Genomic DNA, 19805 nt, shown 5'->3' on the forward strand with positions numbered 1-19805 from the left:
GAGGTTTTTACCCCTTATAATGTCTGTCCACGGTCATAGATTCTCATTTATAGCACCAACGTCCACGACTTGCAATTGGGTTCTCTTTCGAGTTTTCTCTCAAGATTTTTAAAACACTTTTTGGTAAGGAGAGGTTTCTACACCTTTACAAAGGTGTTTCGTTCTCCTCTCTAACCGACGTAGGATCTCACAATCCATCTCCCACACCCTTACACAGGTGTTCCATTTTCCTCTCTAACCGACATGGGATCTCACAATCCATCTCTCACACCCTTACAAAGGTGTTTCGTTCTCCTCCCCAACCGAAGTAGGATCTCACAATTCATCTCCCTTCGAGGCTCAACGTCCTCTCTAGCATACCGTCCGGTGTCCACCTTCTTCAGGACTCAACGTCCTCGCTCGCACATAGCCCACTGTTTGGCTTTAATACCATTTGTAATAGCTCAAGTCTATCCTAATAGATATTATCATCTTTGGACTTGAGAAATTTCTGCAAATCTTCACAAAAATAAATGAAATTTTTTTAGAGAAGGATTTCTTCGTTCCCTGCCCCATTCTTCGACTATGAGTTAGGGTTTGCTTCATCCTCTTAATTATGAAAATTTAAGAGAGATTAGTTTATGTGAACCACTTAGAAGATGGCACGTGGAGGTTCCACATGGCAATGATGGGTGAGGTGGGGGCCATCAGCTGCATACCAGACTACCCGAATTCTCCGCCATCCTATGATTAGCGATTTAATTGTATTTTAAATGTTTTATTTAGTGCATTATTGTGAGCAATTTGACTAATCCAAACCAATAATGCTATTTTTTTATATATATATAAATTTTTTTATTCAATTACGGAATTTAGATCTAATCAATCATAATTTTTTAGACTTTAATCATTAGCCTCGTAAATAAAATTATAAATTTACATCTTTATTTATACGTATAGCTTAAACCTAATTTAATAAGCATCTCGTATAATTATTATTTAATTATTGAAAATTAAATTTATAATTAACTCAAATATATATATATATATATATATATATATATATATATATATATATATATATATTTTTTTTAATTAATTCAAATTAATTTTAAGAAACTAATTAAGAAATAACTCCACCCATAATTATCAAACCTCTGATTTTAGGAGAAAACTTGTGGTTTAAATTCAAAGTTAGGTTTATATTATTTAATTAATTAATTTGTTAGTATATCCAATAGATTTTGAACACGTGTCAATTAGTTAGTAATTTTTTTTTAATGCGTGCCTAAAGTTCTCCATAAGTGTAATGTTCAAGTTTGCACGAGACATTAATTAAATTTATTTAAATTTTATTAGTGTGCAAATTGTCGTATTGTATTTTTTTTTTTTTAAAAAAAAATTAATCTTATAGTGGATCCAATAACTAATTCTTTTTCTTATATTTAAATTATTAATTTTTGTCTTTATTCATTTAGCGGGAGTCTACAAATGCAAGGTTTACTTTCGAGATATTGGTCGGTTTTTTTTTAAAAAAAAAAGTAAAAGATATTGGTCGTTGTTGGATGAAAGTCCACAATCGACTAATTTAGGAAATGATGATGGGTTTATAATAAAATAATATTATCTCTATTAGATGAGGCCTCTTCGGGAAGCATAAATCAAAGTCAGGAGAGCATACACTCAAAGTGGACAATATCATACCATTGTGGAGTTGTGTTCATCTAACATGATATCAGAGTCATGCCTTAAATTTAACCATGTCAATAGAATCCTCAAATGTTGAACAAAATTATTGTGAGCCTATATCATACCATTGTGTTGGAACGCACTGTTCTTATAGAGGGAGAGACCCTTTCACATATTTTTAACCTGAAATGGAAAATGGCTGGAGAGAGAAAAGGTTCCTTTTTTTTAGGGTACTCCCCGGGAACAGATCCAGTGGAGACGGGGTAGGGCTTGTAACTTAGAGGATTAGAGCACGTGGCTACGAACCACGGTGTCGGGGGTTCGAATCCCTCCTCGCCAACAACCAGCCATAAAAGGGATGGACTTTTCCCTCTGGAGGTAGGAAAATCATGATCGGGATAACAGACCCAAAGCTATGGAAAGGTGTGTGTATATATATTATAAATTTTTGTACGATGTAATAGAAATGTCAAAACAAATTGATGAAAGTATTGACCCGAAAATTAAATTAAAAAAAAAATTAAAATTTTTATTGGAGGAAATTAGGGGGTGGTGTGGAAGTTAGGTATTTAATTTATTTATTCTACGCCATCTTTATTCGTCCATCAAATTATGGTGTGGAAAAAAAAACACGTTTATTTTGTTATTTAAATTTTTTCAACCATATTTACCCAATTATATTCTCTCATTTTCTCTATTTTTTTTTTCTTTTTTTTTTTAAAAAAAAATTATTTTTACATGAAAATAAATAAATAAATATTGTCTCACACAAAAATAAGGCTAAGTTATATAATATATATATAATATATATATATATATATATATTATTTTTGGTAATGGATAAAAAATTTAAAATCCCTAAAATACCCCATCTCTATATAATCCCACCACTCCACTCCACTCCACTCTTCAAACCGCCGCAACAAAAGCCGGAAATGAAGAACTTACCACTCTATTTCCTCCGGTCACCGCCGTCTTTCCGGCTGCCGGTGTCCGCTGCAAACTCCTTCTTGGCTCACCTCTCCTATTTCATAACCCTCTCTCTCATTGGCTATGGATCCTTAAAGCTAACCAAAACTAGAACCTCGGCCGCCCCGAATGACCTCAACATTTTCTTCACCTCCGTCTCCGCCGCCACAGTTTCGAGCATGTCTGTCGTCGAAATGGAAGTTTTCTCCAACTTCCAACTCCTCATCATCACCACCCTCATGTTCCTCGGCGGCGAAGTCTTCCTCTCCGCCGTCAGCTTCCAACTCTCCCATAGAAACAAACAAACCAACCACGACATTCCTCGCACCGCCGAGTTCGACAACGAATCAGCCACCGTCGATGAGCTAAGCATGTCAAAATCATCATTCAAAGTGTTGGGTCGGATTATAATTGGGTATCTTTTAGCGACGAATATCGGCGGCGCGTGCATGATCATCATATACCTAATTATGGTGCCTCATGCAAGGCACGTGCTTGAAATCAAAGGCATAAATTTCATAACTTTTTCAATTTTCAGTACGGTTTCTACTTTTACAAATTGTGGGTTCATACCTACCAATGAAAATATGATCGTGTTCAAGAAAAATTCCGGCCTTTTGATCATACTCGCCGCCGAGGTGCTATTGGGAGGGTGTTTGTATCCGGTGGGGCTCCGGTTGGTGATAATGGCGGCGGCGAAGGTGACGGGGAAGAAGGGGTGGAGGTACATATTGAAGAACGACTCGGCGATGGGGTATTCACATCTATTGTCGGGGGTGCGGTGTCGGTTTCTGGCGGCGACCGCGGCGGGGTTCATAATTTTGCAGTTGATTATATTTTGTTCGTTGGAATGGAACAACTCCGATGGGATTTGGGATGGGATGAATCCGTATGAGAAGGTGGTGGGGTCATTTTTTCAGGTCATAAATTCAAGACATACCGGAGAATCTGTGGTGGATATCTCTCTGATCTCGCCGGCGATCTTGGTCGTATTTCTTGTCATGATGTGAGTGTTCTTATCACTTCTAAATTAATGCTTTCAAATCCTCACTTTAATGTTTTTTTTTTTTCTTTTTTACTCAATTTTCATAAATAATTAATATTTAAAAATTTAAAAGTTTTAAAAATTTTCCCATTTCATTTTATTTTGATCCAAAAAATTATGAGAAAAAGTTAATTTCTTTTTAATTTTTTAATTCTTTAATTTTTTTAACTCCCTTTATTATTATTATTATTATTAATATTATATGATTCTTATTTAGATTCTAACCGTATTTAGGTGACAGTTAAAATGATTGGTCCAATTTTATCCAAATGTGTTTGATGTTTTTTTTTTTTTTGTCACCGACTTTTTCATCCAAATAAAGCTGTCTATCATACCTGTCACTTATTAAAGTGAAGATATGTATTAAAATTCCACTACCCTAGTGCCCTTTTTCGGATGATACGCAATAACAACAGTATCGTGGTTGTAGTGGTTAAGACATATGTCATCGACTAAAAAATCATAAGTTTAATTTTGTCTCTAAATGTAGAATGTTGCTATGAGTGGACACGTTAGTAAAATCGATGAAAAGGTATTTTAGTGCATTTCGAGTTATACCCATCTTTTTTTTTTCTCTATCGTGTAGCGGTGGTAGGGTGCACCAAAGTATTGCTCGAATGATCGAGCGTTTTAGTGCTTCAAATAGAACTCATACTTAAGAGATAATGGATATTTGATAAATGAAAGTGATCGATTGTTTACGTGTTTGTTTCTTAAGAGATAGAAGAGCTTGAATATGTTGTTTTGAACTAATTGAGATGCACCCAAGAGGCAAAGATCATGGGTATTAGGTAAATGAAAGTGGCCAAAGATGATAGCTTTTAAGCATAAACTTTCATATAATACAACCAAAAATATGGCCTTTTTTCAGGTATCTTCCACCATACACAACTTTTTTACCACTAAGGACTAAAGAGAAAGCTTCGATAACAACGGACGGGAATGACAAAAGACAACACTTAGTGAAATTCTTGACGTTCTCACAGCTCTCTTATTTGGCTATTTTCATCACTCTCATTTGCATCAGTGAGAGAGACAAGCTCAGAAATGACCCTCTCAACTTCACTGTACTCAACATTGCCGTTGAAGTGATAAGGTAAGTTCATGAACCGAATTTGAATTTGAATTCGACCCATATAAACTAAACGAATGTACTAAGTGTAATATTGAACGAACATGCAGTGCGTATGGAAACGTTGGGTTCTCAAGTGGGTATAGCTGCAAAAGACAAGTTGTGGCTGATAGCACTTGCAGAGATGCATGGTATGGGTTTGCTGGGAGATGGAGTGCAAAAGGGAAACTTATTCTCATTCTTGTCATGTTCTTTGGAAGATTGAAAAGCTTTAGTATGCATGGTGGGAAAGCATGGAAACTATCATAGGTAGTATTATTATCTTGTAATCAATTGAGGTGATGGGTCCTTCATGTAAATAACTATAGAATATAATAATTCGCTATCCATAGTATATAGTTTAATGGGTTAAGAATATGTTGGTTTGTTATTGGCCTAAAAAAATATATAAATATTGTATCGGGTTTGGTTCATATTTTGGTTTCTGTACTCTTAAAATAGTCATTTTTCAAAGGAACGCTGAGCTCAAAATTGATATTTCGAAAGTATACGGATATCAAACGAAACTGCTTATTAATTACTAGATTCAAAATCTTACCTTTACGATAATTGCTTGTCTCAATATTTTAACCCCTTCAACAAGCCAAGGATCAAACTTCTGATATGTTACCATCGATATTGCATCTTTCAAATTCAATGAAAAAAATCAAATCAGTTCTGATCCTTAAATTTAATAATTTTCTCTTTTGAGTTTAATGAATTACAAGACAGGAATGCGATGTAAAATTAATAAAACTTTTGTTAAAGTTATTCAATCAAACTTATTTTTTGCACAATTTTTTTTTATTAAAATTAATGATTTTATTAAAAATTTTACTTATAGAAATTAACACATATTTATTTAAATTTAGAAGTTCAACATGTCAACATGGAGGAACGTGTCGATCGACATGCCACTGTCGAGAAGAATCCAACATGTCTATAAGAGTCGACTTGTCAGCATAGAGGATTTATCCCTTCCATCTCTCACTATCTGTTTAGTTGTATATTATTTTATTCTTTATTCTTCATTCTTATTCATTTTTTCAATTCTTTTTCATTTTAAATATACTAAAAAGAATATAAAAGTAGTTTTCTCCCCAAAAAAAAAGGAATCCTCATTTATTTATTCAAACACATCCTCTAAAATTTATGATTTAAATTAAATAATTATCTGTACTGACAGCTCACTACTAGTAGATATTGTTCTGTTTAGACTTTTTCTATTAAACTTCCCCTCAAGGCTTAAAAAGTACGTCTATTAGTGAAAGGCAGGATATCACAAGGCGGGATATCACATTATCAATCGAATAACAATCGAATTTATTATCATTATTATTGCATTTGCAAGTTCAATGTCAAAAAAGTACTTACAAGAAGCTGCCTCCTTGCCTGTAAAATGTCACGAACAAACAAGATACAAATCTTTTGAGTATAGAAAGAATGAAACGAATAGATAAAAGGAGAAGTGGCTCAAAGGATACGAGCACAATCGCCTTGCTCACAAATCAACACGGCCGTCTCGGGGTTTATCTGCGCAGCTAACTCAGGCTGCACCTTCTGATACTCTTTCCGCACGAATTCTGCAGCTTCAGCAGCGTAGTCCGCATCTACGAAGGCGATACAACACCCTCTAAATCCAGCACCACTGAACCGCGCTCCACACACTCCTGGTGCTTTCAAGAGGATCTCATATAGTTGAACCAGTGGCTCCGCACCTTCATGGAAATCATTTATTATTATGGTGTTACAGTTTTCAGCGTATATAAAAAATCCAGGCAATCTCATTCAAGCAAAGAACTAAGGAATCAATGTCATTCAGTATTCCAAATTCAATGGAGAAATCTGAAATTTATTTAACTGAACGATCTGGAACCATAAGTGGGGATGCTCGTGATGTAAGGAATACGAGGAATAATTGTTAGGAACCACGACTGTGAGATCCCACATCGGTTGGGGTGGAGAACGAAACACCTTTTATATGGGTGTGGAAATCTCTCCCTAATAGACGTGTTTTAAAAACCTTGAGGGGAAGTCCGAAAGGGAATGCCCAAAGAAGACAATGTCGGCTAGCAGTGGGCTTAGGCCGTTACAAATGGTATCAGAAGAGCCAGACACTGGGCGATGTGCGAGCGAGGAGGTTGTTCCCCGAAGGGGGTAGACACGAGGCAGTGTGCCAGTAAAGACGCTAGGCCCCTAGGGGGTTGGATTTGTTAGGGGTCCCACATCGATTGGAGAAAGGAACAAGTGCCAGCGAGGACGCTGGACTTCGAAGGGGGGTGGATTGTGAGATCCTACATCGGTTGGGTGGAGAACGAAACACCCTTTATAAGGGTGTGGAAACCTCTCCCTAGTAGACGCGTTTTAAAAATCTTGAGGGGAACCCCGAAAGGGAAAGCCCAAAAAGGACAATATCTGCTACGGTAGGCTTGGGACGTTACAACAACTTTCCACAATGATATGATATTGTCCACTTTGAGCATAAGCTCTTGTGGCTTTGCTTTTGGTTTCCCAAAAGGTCTCATGCCAATGGACATATTCCTTATTTATAAACTCATGATCAACTCCTTAGTTAACGTGGACTCCCTCCCAACAATCCCCAACAATAATGAATTTTCGTCGACTATAATGTAAAAGAAAGACATGGTTATTACCAAATCCAGTACAAGATAGCATGAAGAAACTAGCAGTTAGACGGAATAACATGGAGTTGTTTATATAATTTAAAAATACCCCACCAAGGAGAGCGGAAAAAAGCTCTTTATATATGAAAGTCGAGGCATACCACATTCGTAGTTTACAATTGAACTTCGCCCAGAAGCCGCAACGAGTTTTCCAAAGTCTTCCAACTTTCCTGAAGCCCAAGCTTCGACTCCTGAAATGACCATTATATTATAGTTCTGTTCAAGTCCTCGACATGACTACAACTAAGAGGGAAAAAAAAAAGAAACTGGTACTTGAATAAAGGAAGATAAGAATGGCTTTTCAAACAAGAACGTCTGTGAAAGAGTACCTTGTAAGACCCGCGTGTTTTCTGAGAAATAATGCTCTGCTCTTTTTGCCAAGTTTGTCTCTAATTTCGACTGTACAAGAAAATCCGAATGAGGTGAAATTTAATAAAAAGTTACAAAAATAAAGTCTAAGGTTATCGACAGTTTTGCTAATAATGCTAGACTTCATTATAAACAAGGTGGAAACTGGGAAACATGAGCTGAAATATACCATGTCCAACAACAAGAAAACGAATGAAGTTGACCAGGCGTTGCATTTCCATGAACATTGAATAAATGGCCATTCCAGATTTCTTTTCAGTTAAAATTGATTTAATACCCGAATGCATAGAAATCAAATCGATTTTATAACAGCCATTGCTATTTGCTGGAAACCTAGGGTAGGACTATGAAATAAGTGAAACTAAAAGACACTGATGGATGTAGAATATAGAGAGAAATCCTTGCATCATTGTTAAAATGACATTACCTTATGAACTTCATAAGCTTCCTGTTCAACTGATAAGACGACAAGATTCAGAAAGAAAATAAGAATCAAGGTCATCATACGAGGATTAAAAAATAACCAAAACAAAACAGCAAACTTTACAAGGTCGGCAGAAATATTACCATTACAAAGGAGTGGCTCCACATGCGAATTGCCAGACGCACTATAGAATGAAAAACGAGTAATAAATCCCGTTGATCCATTGAAAACAACAGATTTCATATGATACTCATTTAACATGCAAGAAGAGAGAAAAGCCCACGTAAGCATAGCTCGGTGGTTAAGGCATCCTTACTTCCTCTAAGAGGTTCTATATTTGCATGCACCCACCAGCCCACATGAGAGGTAATCTTCTCAAAAAGAGAGAGAGAAAGAGAGAGAGAGAGAGAGAGAGAGAGAGAGAGAGAGAGAGAGAGAGACCCTAATGCATTTAGATCTCAAATTATTGTCCCGGTAAGTCATAGTCTTGTTTATAAACGTCTAGAGATTATCTGTCAGGCAAGGTAATGAATTCACAAGTGTTTCCTCTAAACCGAGCCTTTACTTCCCTTCGCCATATGACTTCTCCTTGCAGGTATAAAATTCCCTTAGAAATATTTATTCCTTCTCCTATTTACTTTTCCAATGTTCTCGCCAGACATCTTTAGATCTTTCTTTCAGCTGCAACCTTGCATCAAATCATCCGATTCTCAATGTACACTGGCATTACAACACCGAGGCCACCCCAAGCTCTTCTTTTTTACTCAGTCAAAGAGAGTTGCTTACAATTTTATTTTTCCCAATTTAACTTCATCTATTATTCTAAAGGTTTCTCCTTTTATATAAATGAAAATTCGAGGCACTTGAAATAGTAACTCAATAAGATATTTTCTCTGAGTAAACTATTTCCTTCCTCAACTTCAAGCATTACTTACAACCTCAAACGTGGAACGGTTCAAAAACGCAAAAGGAAGATGTTCTGATACGAATAGATCAGTACTACTAAAACCCAATAAAATAGGGAGGTCCAGTCAGCAAGAAGGTGTAAATCTTACTTCAGAAGAATTTTCGCAGCCTCTTGACACTCGGCAACACGGTAATTATATCCAGGGTTATTTGTCAAAGCCTGCTTCAATCCTGAACATGCTAATAAAATCTGGTATTCCTTCTGCGTCTCAGATTTTAGACTGCTTTCCATATCAAGTGGGCGTATAAGCTTGAAATCCTTAGTCTTCACATGTCAAATAATAATCATGAAACAAATTATGGTCACGACTAAAGTATAAAACATATGACAAGACAAAACTTCGGAAATAGAGATAGAGAGAGACATTCAAACACTCAAAGCAAGTACAGTCCAAAAGGATTAAAGGTTTGCTTCTGAAAGATATTATTGAGATGAGATAGAAGAACAACCAACATCAAAATGCCATTATTAGAAAAGAGCCAGAAGTTGCCTGAGAAACAAGTATTAGGCCTGAGCAGCATAAATTCTGCTGTTCGATTGTAAAGAATAGTCGAAGCGAAAAAGAGTAAAGGTGAAATACCTGTTGCACCATTTACAAGGCTGATTAGAGGTAGAATGGGAATAAAGGCTACCCAAAAGAAGACAACAATAACCCAGAAAGCTAAAAGATAAGGTGCAACCCAAATATATTGGTTCCTTCGTATGGTTTTACAGAAGGAAGCAAAATGTTAACACTTACATTAAGGTCTTGTTTGGTTTGACTTTCTAAGGCTTTAAAAGTTTTAAGCACTTAGAAAGTCATTCCAAACACATCCTAACTTTGATTGTGTCCCCATAATGTTACCTTTTTTTATATATAAGAAACAAGCCCTTTTCCTTTAGATACATATGAAAAGTAAACTAAATGGAAGAACATGAAAAGCACTCCCCATAGGCTAATAAGTACACAGAAACCCACCCTGGCTCAGTACAGATAGTCTATATTTTAAATACACAAATTGTTCTACTAGGTTAAGCAATGTTTATACTTAGTTTTCCTTATGTATCATTTAAAGAATATTCCAGGTATTTTTGAACTAAATGGAAAAACTTGAATTTATATACTACGCTTGTTCAACCGACTAGAAAATGGGATATATCAAACGGAAAGGAAAAGCAGTTGAAAAACAGAACTCCTATTATAGAATTAAAATATGAAGAAGCAACATAATGAAATCCAAATATTTTACAGGTTCACAAACGCGCGCACAAAAGTGAATAAAGTATTACTTAAAAGAATTAATCTGAAAAACTGAATATAGAAACTGTCTCCTAATCCTAGCCAATATTGTGAACACCAAAAAATCCTCGTTGCTTTTTAAAAATAAAGAGCGATTTATTAGTATCACTGTATAAGTATTGAATTTTTGCAATAAACCGGCATAAAAACAAACAAAATCAATAAACCAAGTATATCACGTATTAGAAACTTGGAAAAGATGCAAAATGATAAAATGGTAGATGAAATCAATCCTTCTGTACTTTATAATAAGAAATTTGCTAAACACCAGTGGAGGATCAAACTACCTTGCAGTTCATATGCAATAGACAACCATAGCTTGAAAGCAATATTGCAGATTGGTCCAGTATGCCATTTCTCAAGCCCAAGTATCCATTTTCAATTAGCCTACATTACAAAGGGAAAACAACATATAAAAACATGTGAGTATTTAAATCGAGCATGCATACAAATTTAGCTGCATGCGGTATTGCTTTTGAATCTAGTAAAGGAAATAATTATTTTAACCATCACATATTGATTTGTAAATATGCTTTATTGATTTATTGATAAATTTGAGAAGCAACTCGACGGTTTATTCATAATTTTTTTAATAGTCAACCTCATTGTTATTAAAACTTTATTAAATGATATTTTCTCAAATTAGCAAAAATCATACCAACAATTACCTTCTAGAAAGCTACATCACCGCAGTAAATGGTTTGACCAATTTTTTATGCAGTTTATTCTTTCAAAAGAAATACAATACTAACCCAAATAATATCACCCCAAGTATTCATCCATCTCCAGAAAATGACTCGTGTCAGATATCCGGACATTAACTGTTCATCTATAACCTCACCAAAAGCTCACAAGATTACTTGATTATCAATTGGCGGGCTGAATGCTGGTGCTTAGGCAATTGTGCCGTTGCGGCCCCACAAGATGATTTCAAAACAAAGCATGCACTTGAAACAAATTAAATTTAAATTCAAGTTTTCTGTGTCAACGAGTTAAATTCTGAAGTGAATGGAAGAGTGCATGATAGAAGAGCTACAGGAAGGAGATTTAGAAATAATATAACTGTCTTTAAGCTCCACTCTTATAAAAGCAGGTAACTCATTTTTGTTACCACAGTAATTTGAACATGTAAACTAGCAGCATTGTTATCTCAGAAGGACCAATTGACTATATGCAGCAGAAATATAATCAAGAAATCGAACTACCCACCTATCATAGTCGATATTTTCTGTGGGAGATATTTTTAAATTATTAGCGTTTTCCAGCGCTAACAAGTAAGCCAATCCAACCTGTCAACCATAAACTACGAATATTAAAACTTGGTTATTGAAGCTGAGGCCTCTTGTATAATCGTATGAGCATCATAATTAATTTTAGCAATGCAACGTTCCAAGAATAAATAGGGAAAAAACATACCATTATGTGTCTACTTTATTCTTACAATTCTGTCTACTGTATATCTACATTACAGTCTGCACTATAGAACTTGATATTCAATTCTTCCTTTGAAGACTGATAACACAGACTTCAAGTGATGCGGACTGCATACTACCAATTCCTTCGAGACTCAAGCTCATCACTGAAATTTTTTATTTAAATAACATAATAGTCTTTTGTGAACTCCAATTGGGGGTTGTAGGTAGCTATGTACTTCATTGCAATCATCTGAAAAGTCTCTTTTTAAGAAATATATTTCACATAGATTTAATCTTGAATCTTATTTCCTTGCTCAAAATGAGAATGATTATCCAAATGTATATCATTTTTTTCTATATAAAATAAGATCATTTAAAAATTCTTACCCATAACTTGTTAATCTAATTTGTTGGTAAAGAAAAGATTCTCTCGAGTTGTGGTACTAAACAAAATCATATATAGTAATTTAATCCTATTAACAATCAACCAACTTTGAAGCTGTCAGAATGCAAAAGGAGGCATCAAGAATGAGAAGAAAAAAAAAAAAAGAATATATACTTACAGCTGCAGAAGAGCTGAGGCCTGAACTGTCAAGACCATCAGAACCACAAATATATCCTACTATACCCTGCAATAGAGAAATAAGTTCTATTGAACTTTTTAATTTTTGATACACACTCCAACTCCAATGATTACAAACTCCCCATGCATAATCAGGATTCCAACAACAAAGCACTTATAATAACGGTCCAACGAAACTAACCTATATCCCTAACAAATTATTGAGACATTGAGGATTTCAAGGCAACAAAAAAAGACTTTATGGTAGCTGGATAGCCTTTTGCAGCATGGTACATCCTACTTAAGTAGGTGGAAACTGAGAAGTAGAGCATTGTATATGATACTAGTTTAAAACAATTACGTAAAGATAAAGTGATATGATACCTTCTGATAATTCTAATAACCCAAACATTCTAAATTCCAGCGGATGCTTGCAGCCAAAATATTAGGTAATGACTCCAAGTCTCCAAGCTATAACGCTGAACTACTTTCGCTGCTAATTCGTTTAAAACAAACTAACCACAGAATAAAAGCAAACACTATGCATCACGCAATTTAATATACTCTTTGCCACAGACTTCTTAACTGGGTTCATCACAAACTAGTTATAAACTCCAAAACAAAGAAAAATCGCTAACCTGAGAAAGACAATGCTCTTTTTGTTGTAGTGCATATAATGCTCCTTTAGCATACCTTCCCCAGTTATTATCCCCCTCCAATTTAGCATGACCATTTGCATTGGTCTCTTCCTTCTTGTTATTAGAGTGATTTGGATACTGCTTTTCATCAACTCTGCAGTTTCCACGATATAAGTCAATGAATGTTTATTGCAGCAGTGTGCACGAAAAGTTTGCATTTACATACGCCTGTGAAAAAGTAGGCTAATATTGACAGGAAATCCAAAAATTGAAGTCCTACCACATTTTACATCATTCAAAGCAAGCATGATTTTGATTTCTCCCAAATTTTGGGGAAAATACAGAATAACAGACAACTCTAGTTTCAAAAGGGAAAGGAACTCACATGGTGAAACCTTATACATACAATTCTAGTCCCCTTTGTACTCAGCTATATAGTGATATAATAAAAGCAAGCAATAAGATCCAAGGAGAACAAATCATACACCTAAGCAGAAAATTTAGAAAGAGTCGAACAAACTACAGTAGAAACTTTCTTTGAGAAAGAACGGATGTAGAGGGAGGGAATGAACTGGTTGGAGACATTCACATTAAGTTAGCGATTATGTTATTTCTAGTAAACATGAATTGGCTTCTTTGGCCTGTTCCACAGGCAATTCACAATCACAGCAGCATTAGAAGATTTCGTTCGATATTGCATGGTATAGGATTATTTCATTTCAGCCTGTAGGCAATCTAGTGGTGATGATTTGTTGACATGAATTCAGGAATGAAAGCCTGCAGTTTTCACTTGCTAATAATAAAAGTATTACTAGGGTTGTTATTGATGCATACTTCTACAAGAGTTATAAGATATGAAAGAAAAAGATTTTAGAGTGTACTGCACCTGAAGTTAACATCTCCTTTGAACTGAGCTGAACGGAGTACAACCTGCAAGAGCTCCAAAAATTGCTTTAAATCTAAATAGGACGGAAACTTGGGTTTCAAGATAAAAATATGTTGTTCTTGCATATATTCTTCGTGAAGAAATATAAACAGGTAGAGATCAATATCTCCATGTGCGGAGAAAGTTTAAGAGCTGAAGTTGAACACCCCAAGAAATTAAAACACTAACAATATACATAACAACCATGGTTTTAAAAATCAATTTAAAGCAAAAGTAACAGGTATCGTACAATTGTTGTTATGCTACCAAAAGAGTGTGATTGTCACACCGAGAACACACTAGAGTAGTACACTTTTACACTTTGGTACCAAGAAAGGAGTTGTATTATAACGGCCCAAGCCCACCACTAGTAGATATTGTCCTCTTTGAGCTTTCTGGGTTTCCCCTCAAGGTTTTTAAAACGCGTCTGCTAGGGAGAGGTTTCCACACCTTTATAAAGGGTTTTTCGTTCTCCTCCACAACTGATGTGGAATCTCACAATCTACATCCCTTTGGGGCCTAGCGTCCTTGCAAGTACTCGTTCCCTTCTCCAATCAATGTGGAACCCCCCAATCCACCCCCCTGCACACCGCCTCGTGTCCACCCCCCTTCGGGGCTCAGCCTCCTCGCTGGCACATCGCCTCGTGTTTGGCTCTGATACTATTTGTAACGGCCCAAGCCAACCGCTAGCAGATATGGTCCTCTTTGGGCTTTCTAGGCTTCCCCTCAAGGTTTTTAAAATGTGTCTTCTAGGGAGAGGTTTCCACACCCTTATAAAGGGTTCTCGTTCTTCTCTCGAACCGACATGGGAGCTCACATATATTCTAAAATCTAAGGAAATATTTTCCAGTACTTACCATGATTACCAATAAGGTAGATGGCATGATCAGATTAACTGAACATTGATTTTAAATTGCCTTGATGTAGGAACTACTTGATCCATGGTTTGATAAAGCTGAAACATCATAGTCTATTTACATTAATTCAAAAACAGAACACATTTCAAGCCATCTTAACGTTGCTACTATAAAGCATCAATAACCCGGTTTTTGTGTGGTCTCGCTCACTATCAAGTCTATCAACGAGTCCTCAACTCAGTAAGAGTGTCTTTAGAAATTGATTGAAGAACAGTTTCTTTTTAAGGCGCATAGTCAGTAGTCGATCATCACCTTCCATGCAAAACATAACAGTCAATGGGATCTACGCTTATAGTTACCCTTGCAGGTTTTATTATCCAAGTTCAAAACTCCACACTTTTTCCTTATAAATGTCTGTTAACGATGTTTTCTATGACTGCATCAAGGCGCTGCAACCATATGCAGATATAAACCAAAACATTCTGATTTCACCATATACATCGAATATAACACAGATTTAAACCCACATGTGAGTAGCTGTTTTAAGGCAATAAAAACCCTATAGTAATGCTACATTCTTTAAAAAATGCTACTAGTCTCTCATTTGAGATTCAGGAAATTGTAATTCAAATGGCTACAAAGAATTTTATAATGGCATAATCATTACCTGAGCATCGCCAGAAGGAACAAATCCTAAAAGCACTCCCTTATTTATGGCCATCGCTGAAACATTCCCACCCTAGAAACCAACAGAAGAGTTCAAAAGAACTTTAATGTCATCTTCTGACTCCGTTATTTACTAACAATGTAACCCAGGCAAAATGCCGCTACTCTTATTGAGTTAACAGCACAAATATGAACTTCAACGAGATGCAGATGCAAATTTTTAGAATCATCATGTCGGACTAACCTGATGATCAATATGAGCTCCCAGTGGACAAATGCGATACGGAGAGACAACTATGCGAACGTGCTCCATACTTCTCTTGGACATTTCCGAAACAATTTCCTTGATTCTATTAAGCTAAAACAAACAAGCAGATCAATTACAAATGAACCATGAGAGATCCAATATAAAATCACAAGAGATTAAGATTTATGCCAGGAACAATCTCCCATTAGATCCCCATACTAGCATTGAGCTAACTAATGATACACAGATCCAATACAGAATATACAAGGTGAATCAAAATCAACATCCGAGCAAACACGTACAGAATATCAACAAAAGTTTCCACGCTTAACACCAGCGAAATCATGAAAACAAACATCAAACAATCCAGAAACCAGTGAAATCCACACAGAAACTAAGCGCAAGAGATTCAAAAAAGCAAAAACAACATGGAACCGCATTGCAAATTGAATAGAAGTTGAAAAATTACCTGTTTCTCCGAAGGCCAACACGGCTTCTCCATGCTCTGCAATGCCAAAAAAAAAACTTGCCGCCGCGATTGGGTATGTAGAACAGCCAATAACGAGATTTCTAAGGTTTCTCAGAGGAGAATGATGAGTAGAGCTGACGAAATGCAGAGCGTAATAATAATGGAGCTGGCGATAGGATCGGGTTAAACGTCGTTGTCTCGTGAAATAGCTATCGCCTTCTCCACAGCCTAAACATGGACGAACGTTTGGCTGTATTATCTTGTCCGATCGGTTTGACGCGGCTGGTACAATTTTGCTTTTCGCTTTGTCTTTTTAACTGTATTCTAATTTACGCGGATAAATCCTTCATTGCCCCCAAATAGGGACGGTGTAAATGGCTCTCTATTTTTTTTTTATATTATTTTAAAAAAATTATATATTAAAAATTAAAATATTTGTAAGTCACACCTTATCGCTAATATTGATTATTAAATATTTTTTAAAAATAGAATAGAATTAAATTGAACTATTATCATATTTTCGGGTTGACCAAATCGACCCTATCAAAAGAATGTTAATCCACAAATCGAGTTAATTTTTTTAATTTTTTAAAAAAAGTCAACTTAACTCAAACTGTAACAAGTTTGGGTTGGACAGTCCATATTGATCGAATTATCAGGTTACATGAACATCACTTGGGTTGAATAGTCCAGATTAATCGAGTTATCTGATTTCATGAACACGTTTGAAAAAAAATAATTAATACATTTAAAAAAAAAAATTGTGTCATCACATACATATATATATATATATATATAATATATATATAAACCTAAATAAGAAAAAAATAATTAATATTTAGGTAAGAAACACTTTCTATTGTATGAAGCATTTTTAAGGGGAATAGATTTTTTTTAATTTAAAAAATTGAAATAAATGAAAAATAATTTTCCTGGTAACTCGCACGTGTGAAGGTGGGGGAAGAAAGCCGGAAAGTGAAAGAATAATCCCTTATATGACCAATAAAAAAATGCCACGTTGCAAGAAAATCTGATTAGGGGCCAATATTTTTTATATGCTAAATAAAAAAATAAAAAAGATGAATTGGGCTTCATCTTCTCTCAGAGGAATAGTTTTTTTTTTTAATTTTAAAAATTGAAATAAATGAAAAATAATTTTCCTAATAACTCGCACGTGTGAAGGTGGGGGAAGAAAGCGGGAAAGTGAAATAATAATCCCTGCTATAACCAATAAAAAAGTGCCACGTTGCAAGCAAATCTGATTAGGCGCCAATATTATTTATTTATATGCTAAATAAAAAAAATAAAAAATAAAATGATGAATTGGGCTTCATCTTCTCCCTCAGCGGGGCTTTCCAGAGCTCTCTAGACACAGCCAGAGAACAGAAGGCCCTTTTCCTTCTATGTCAGCGGGCTTCTTCTTCAACTGTTCTTCCTGTTTTTGCTTCTAATCTTTTGCTGCTTAGTTCATCGAAGTTGGTCGGAAGGGAATCAGACTTTTCAACAACGGTTCTGTTTTCTGCGGTGGGGAAAGGAAGTCGCGTGGGAGCATTAACTGTAGAGATTTGGGGGAGGATTTCTTCTTTGATCGGAGATGAAGATGAAGATGAAACGAAAAGATCTCGATCAATTTAACGACGAGTTCTCGGAATTCTCCCTCTCGTCGCCTGCTAGGAAGATTCGCCGTCTGGTACTTTTTTTTCCCTTTCCGATTTTTTCTTCTTTCAATGGAGTTTGTAGAGCTTTGTGCTGAGAGTTTTTTTTTTTTTTTTTTTAATTCTGATTTTATCTAGGATGTTGGTTTGCCGCCTATTATAGAAGAAGAAGAACCGCCGGAAATTGCTGTTTTAGGCAACGAACCGTTGATGCCTGAAAATTTCGTAGTAGGTGGGAATGGTCTGAGGATTGAGGAATTACCGGACGCTTCTTCTGTTTCTGCTTCAGCTTGTGCAACGGGAGATCGTCCTTTCCGCGACAATCACGAGAGGGCTATTGTTCTGTTTAATGCTGTTAATACGCCTTTCTTGCAGTCATCTCCTTTTTCGGTCTCTGTCGATCCTGACATCATTTCTGGCTTGAAAAGTAAGTACTGATTTCAATTTAGTTTCTCCGTATTTTTCTCATTTTCGTTTCGATTTCTGAAACCTACATTTAAACTACTTAGCTTCTAAGCTTATCGTCTCTGGGAAGTCTCATATTGGATTGAGGAATAACTTTTCTTAAGAAAGATAAATATGAAAGAACAAAAGTGTTTTTGATCATTCTTGATTGGCGAAGAGTAATTGTTAAGTTCCAGTCGTTATTATCTCAAAATGGGATCATGAGGAATGATTCTGATCTCCACGTATCTGACAATTATCAGGCAAAATTGTTCGTGAAAATTGTTGTGATGGCCGGCTGAAATTTGGCGAGAATGACGAGGAAATGGGGACTGAGAACAAAAATCTGGCTGTTGTTCCTTGGGTTCCGCGGCTGCAGGTTCCTGCTACCACAACCATGGATGTCGCCCAAGAGGAGGCTCCACAGTTGATGGAAGCTGAAGAAGAAGTTGGAGAGGCAACAATGGAGGTTGAAGATGAAAATTTAAGCAGCCAACGGGCTTATGGATATGGTGGAATGGATGGAGCTAGTGCTATACATCAATGGCACCAACAGCACTGCATGATTCAACAGCTGCCACAACAAACGTCCTCGCCCATAACTTGGTTTCGATGATGGTATGTACATAGTGAAGAATAACATCTCTTGATCTCATGGGGTTGTTAGGTAATACGATCAATTTGCAGCAAATTTGAATTGAAAAACATATGGGTATAAATATATTTGCCTTGTTGCCTTTGCTCTTCTGTTCATCATCATGTGGCACAGCTTTTCGTAGGAAGTGGTGGTGCTTTTGCATGCCTCTGTGGAGTTGCTCTGTTGAGAATTCTGAGCTCATGTACAATTTTTTTCTCCTTTTTAGTACTTGCTAGCTGGATTTTAATGAATCAGAGTTAGCTACTTGCTGTATGATATCTTGAGTGAGAATGGTTTCAAATTTAGATGGGATCACGATGGTATCATGTGGGAAAATTTCTAGTATTACCATAGTATGTGTTCCTTTTATTCCTAATTTGATGCGTCATTAGATAATATATTATTTTATCTCGTGAATTTCACGCCATTTTCAAATGTTTTTTTTTTTTTATGACAAGGGATGAAATGAGGTAACTCGGGGATAGAGAACAATGATTTTGTCACATTTTTTTTTTTTATGACAAGGGATGAAATGAGGTAACTCGGGGATAGAGAACAATGATTTTGTCACAAAAATGAAGACATTTGCCCTTCAAAAAAGAGAGGCAAGTATTGGTGACTTTTGACTTCAAAAAGAGAGCTAATAACTCAGTATCAGTAGCTTTTTCAACTTTATAAACGGGACTTTTAATATCCTTCGATCATTGGGTTGATTTCAATGAAAAAAGCTGATTGTATTCCTGAGTTGAGTGTCATTCATATACTACTTTGTAA

General features: G+C 35.8%; 3 protein-coding genes across 5 annotated transcripts; 2 read left to right on the top strand and 1 right to left on the bottom strand.

The window, feature by feature from the left end:
• Nucleotides 1-2562: 2562 nt before the first annotated feature.
• On the top strand, nucleotides 2563-5227 carry HKT1 (high-affinity K+ transporter 1). The gene is made up of 3 exons (XM_023660749.2): nucleotides 2563-3643; nucleotides 4554-4778; nucleotides 4865-5227. Exons 1-3 carry the CDS (start codon nucleotides 2604-2606, stop codon nucleotides 5061-5063), a joined length of 1464 nt encoding a protein of 487 aa, XP_023516517.2. The 5' UTR covers nucleotides 2563-2603; the 3' UTR covers nucleotides 5064-5227.
• An 877-nt stretch (nucleotides 5228-6104) lies between these two features.
• Nucleotides 6105-16589, bottom strand: GALAK (galacturonic acid kinase). The gene is made up of 14 exons (XM_087119554.1): nucleotides 16296-16589; nucleotides 15824-15937; nucleotides 15581-15652; nucleotides 14018-14061; nucleotides 13132-13285; nucleotides 12495-12560; nucleotides 11726-11805; nucleotides 10804-10903; nucleotides 9326-9501; nucleotides 8414-8454; nucleotides 8274-8302; nucleotides 7807-7876; nucleotides 7579-7668; nucleotides 6105-6511 (listed from the first exon to the last, which is right to left on the bottom strand). Exons 1-14 carry the CDS (start codon nucleotides 16326-16328, stop codon nucleotides 6267-6269), a joined length of 1314 nt encoding a protein of 437 aa, XP_086975680.1. The 5' UTR covers nucleotides 16329-16589; the 3' UTR covers nucleotides 6105-6266.
• Nucleotides 16590-17688: 1099 nt separating this feature from the next.
• On the top strand, nucleotides 17689-19775 carry LOC111779940 (uncharacterized). 3 transcript variants are annotated; one of them, XM_087119629.1, is made up of 4 exons: nucleotides 17689-17985; nucleotides 18089-18377; nucleotides 18658-19012; nucleotides 19557-19775. In XM_087119629.1, exons 1-3 carry the CDS (start codon nucleotides 17890-17892, stop codon nucleotides 19008-19010), a joined length of 738 nt encoding a protein of 245 aa, XP_086975755.1. In that variant the 5' UTR covers nucleotides 17689-17889; the 3' UTR covers nucleotides 19011-19012; nucleotides 19557-19775. The 3 variants fall into 3 exon arrangements, with proteins under 3 accessions (XP_086975755.1, XP_086975756.1, XP_023515914.1); XM_087119630.1 differs by lacking the exon at nucleotides 19557-19775 and adding an exon at nucleotides 19490-19524; XM_023660146.2 differs by lacking the exon at nucleotides 19557-19775 and having other exon boundaries at nucleotides 18658-19379.
• The last annotated feature ends 30 nt before the right edge of the window (nucleotides 19776-19805 follow it).

This window comes from Cucurbita pepo, chromosome 18, assembly GCF_057944985.1.
Source record: "Cucurbita pepo subsp. pepo isolate OVF chromosome 18, ASM5794498v1, whole genome shotgun sequence".
Classification (NCBI taxonomy): domain Eukaryota; kingdom Viridiplantae; phylum Streptophyta; class Magnoliopsida; order Cucurbitales; family Cucurbitaceae; genus Cucurbita; species Cucurbita pepo.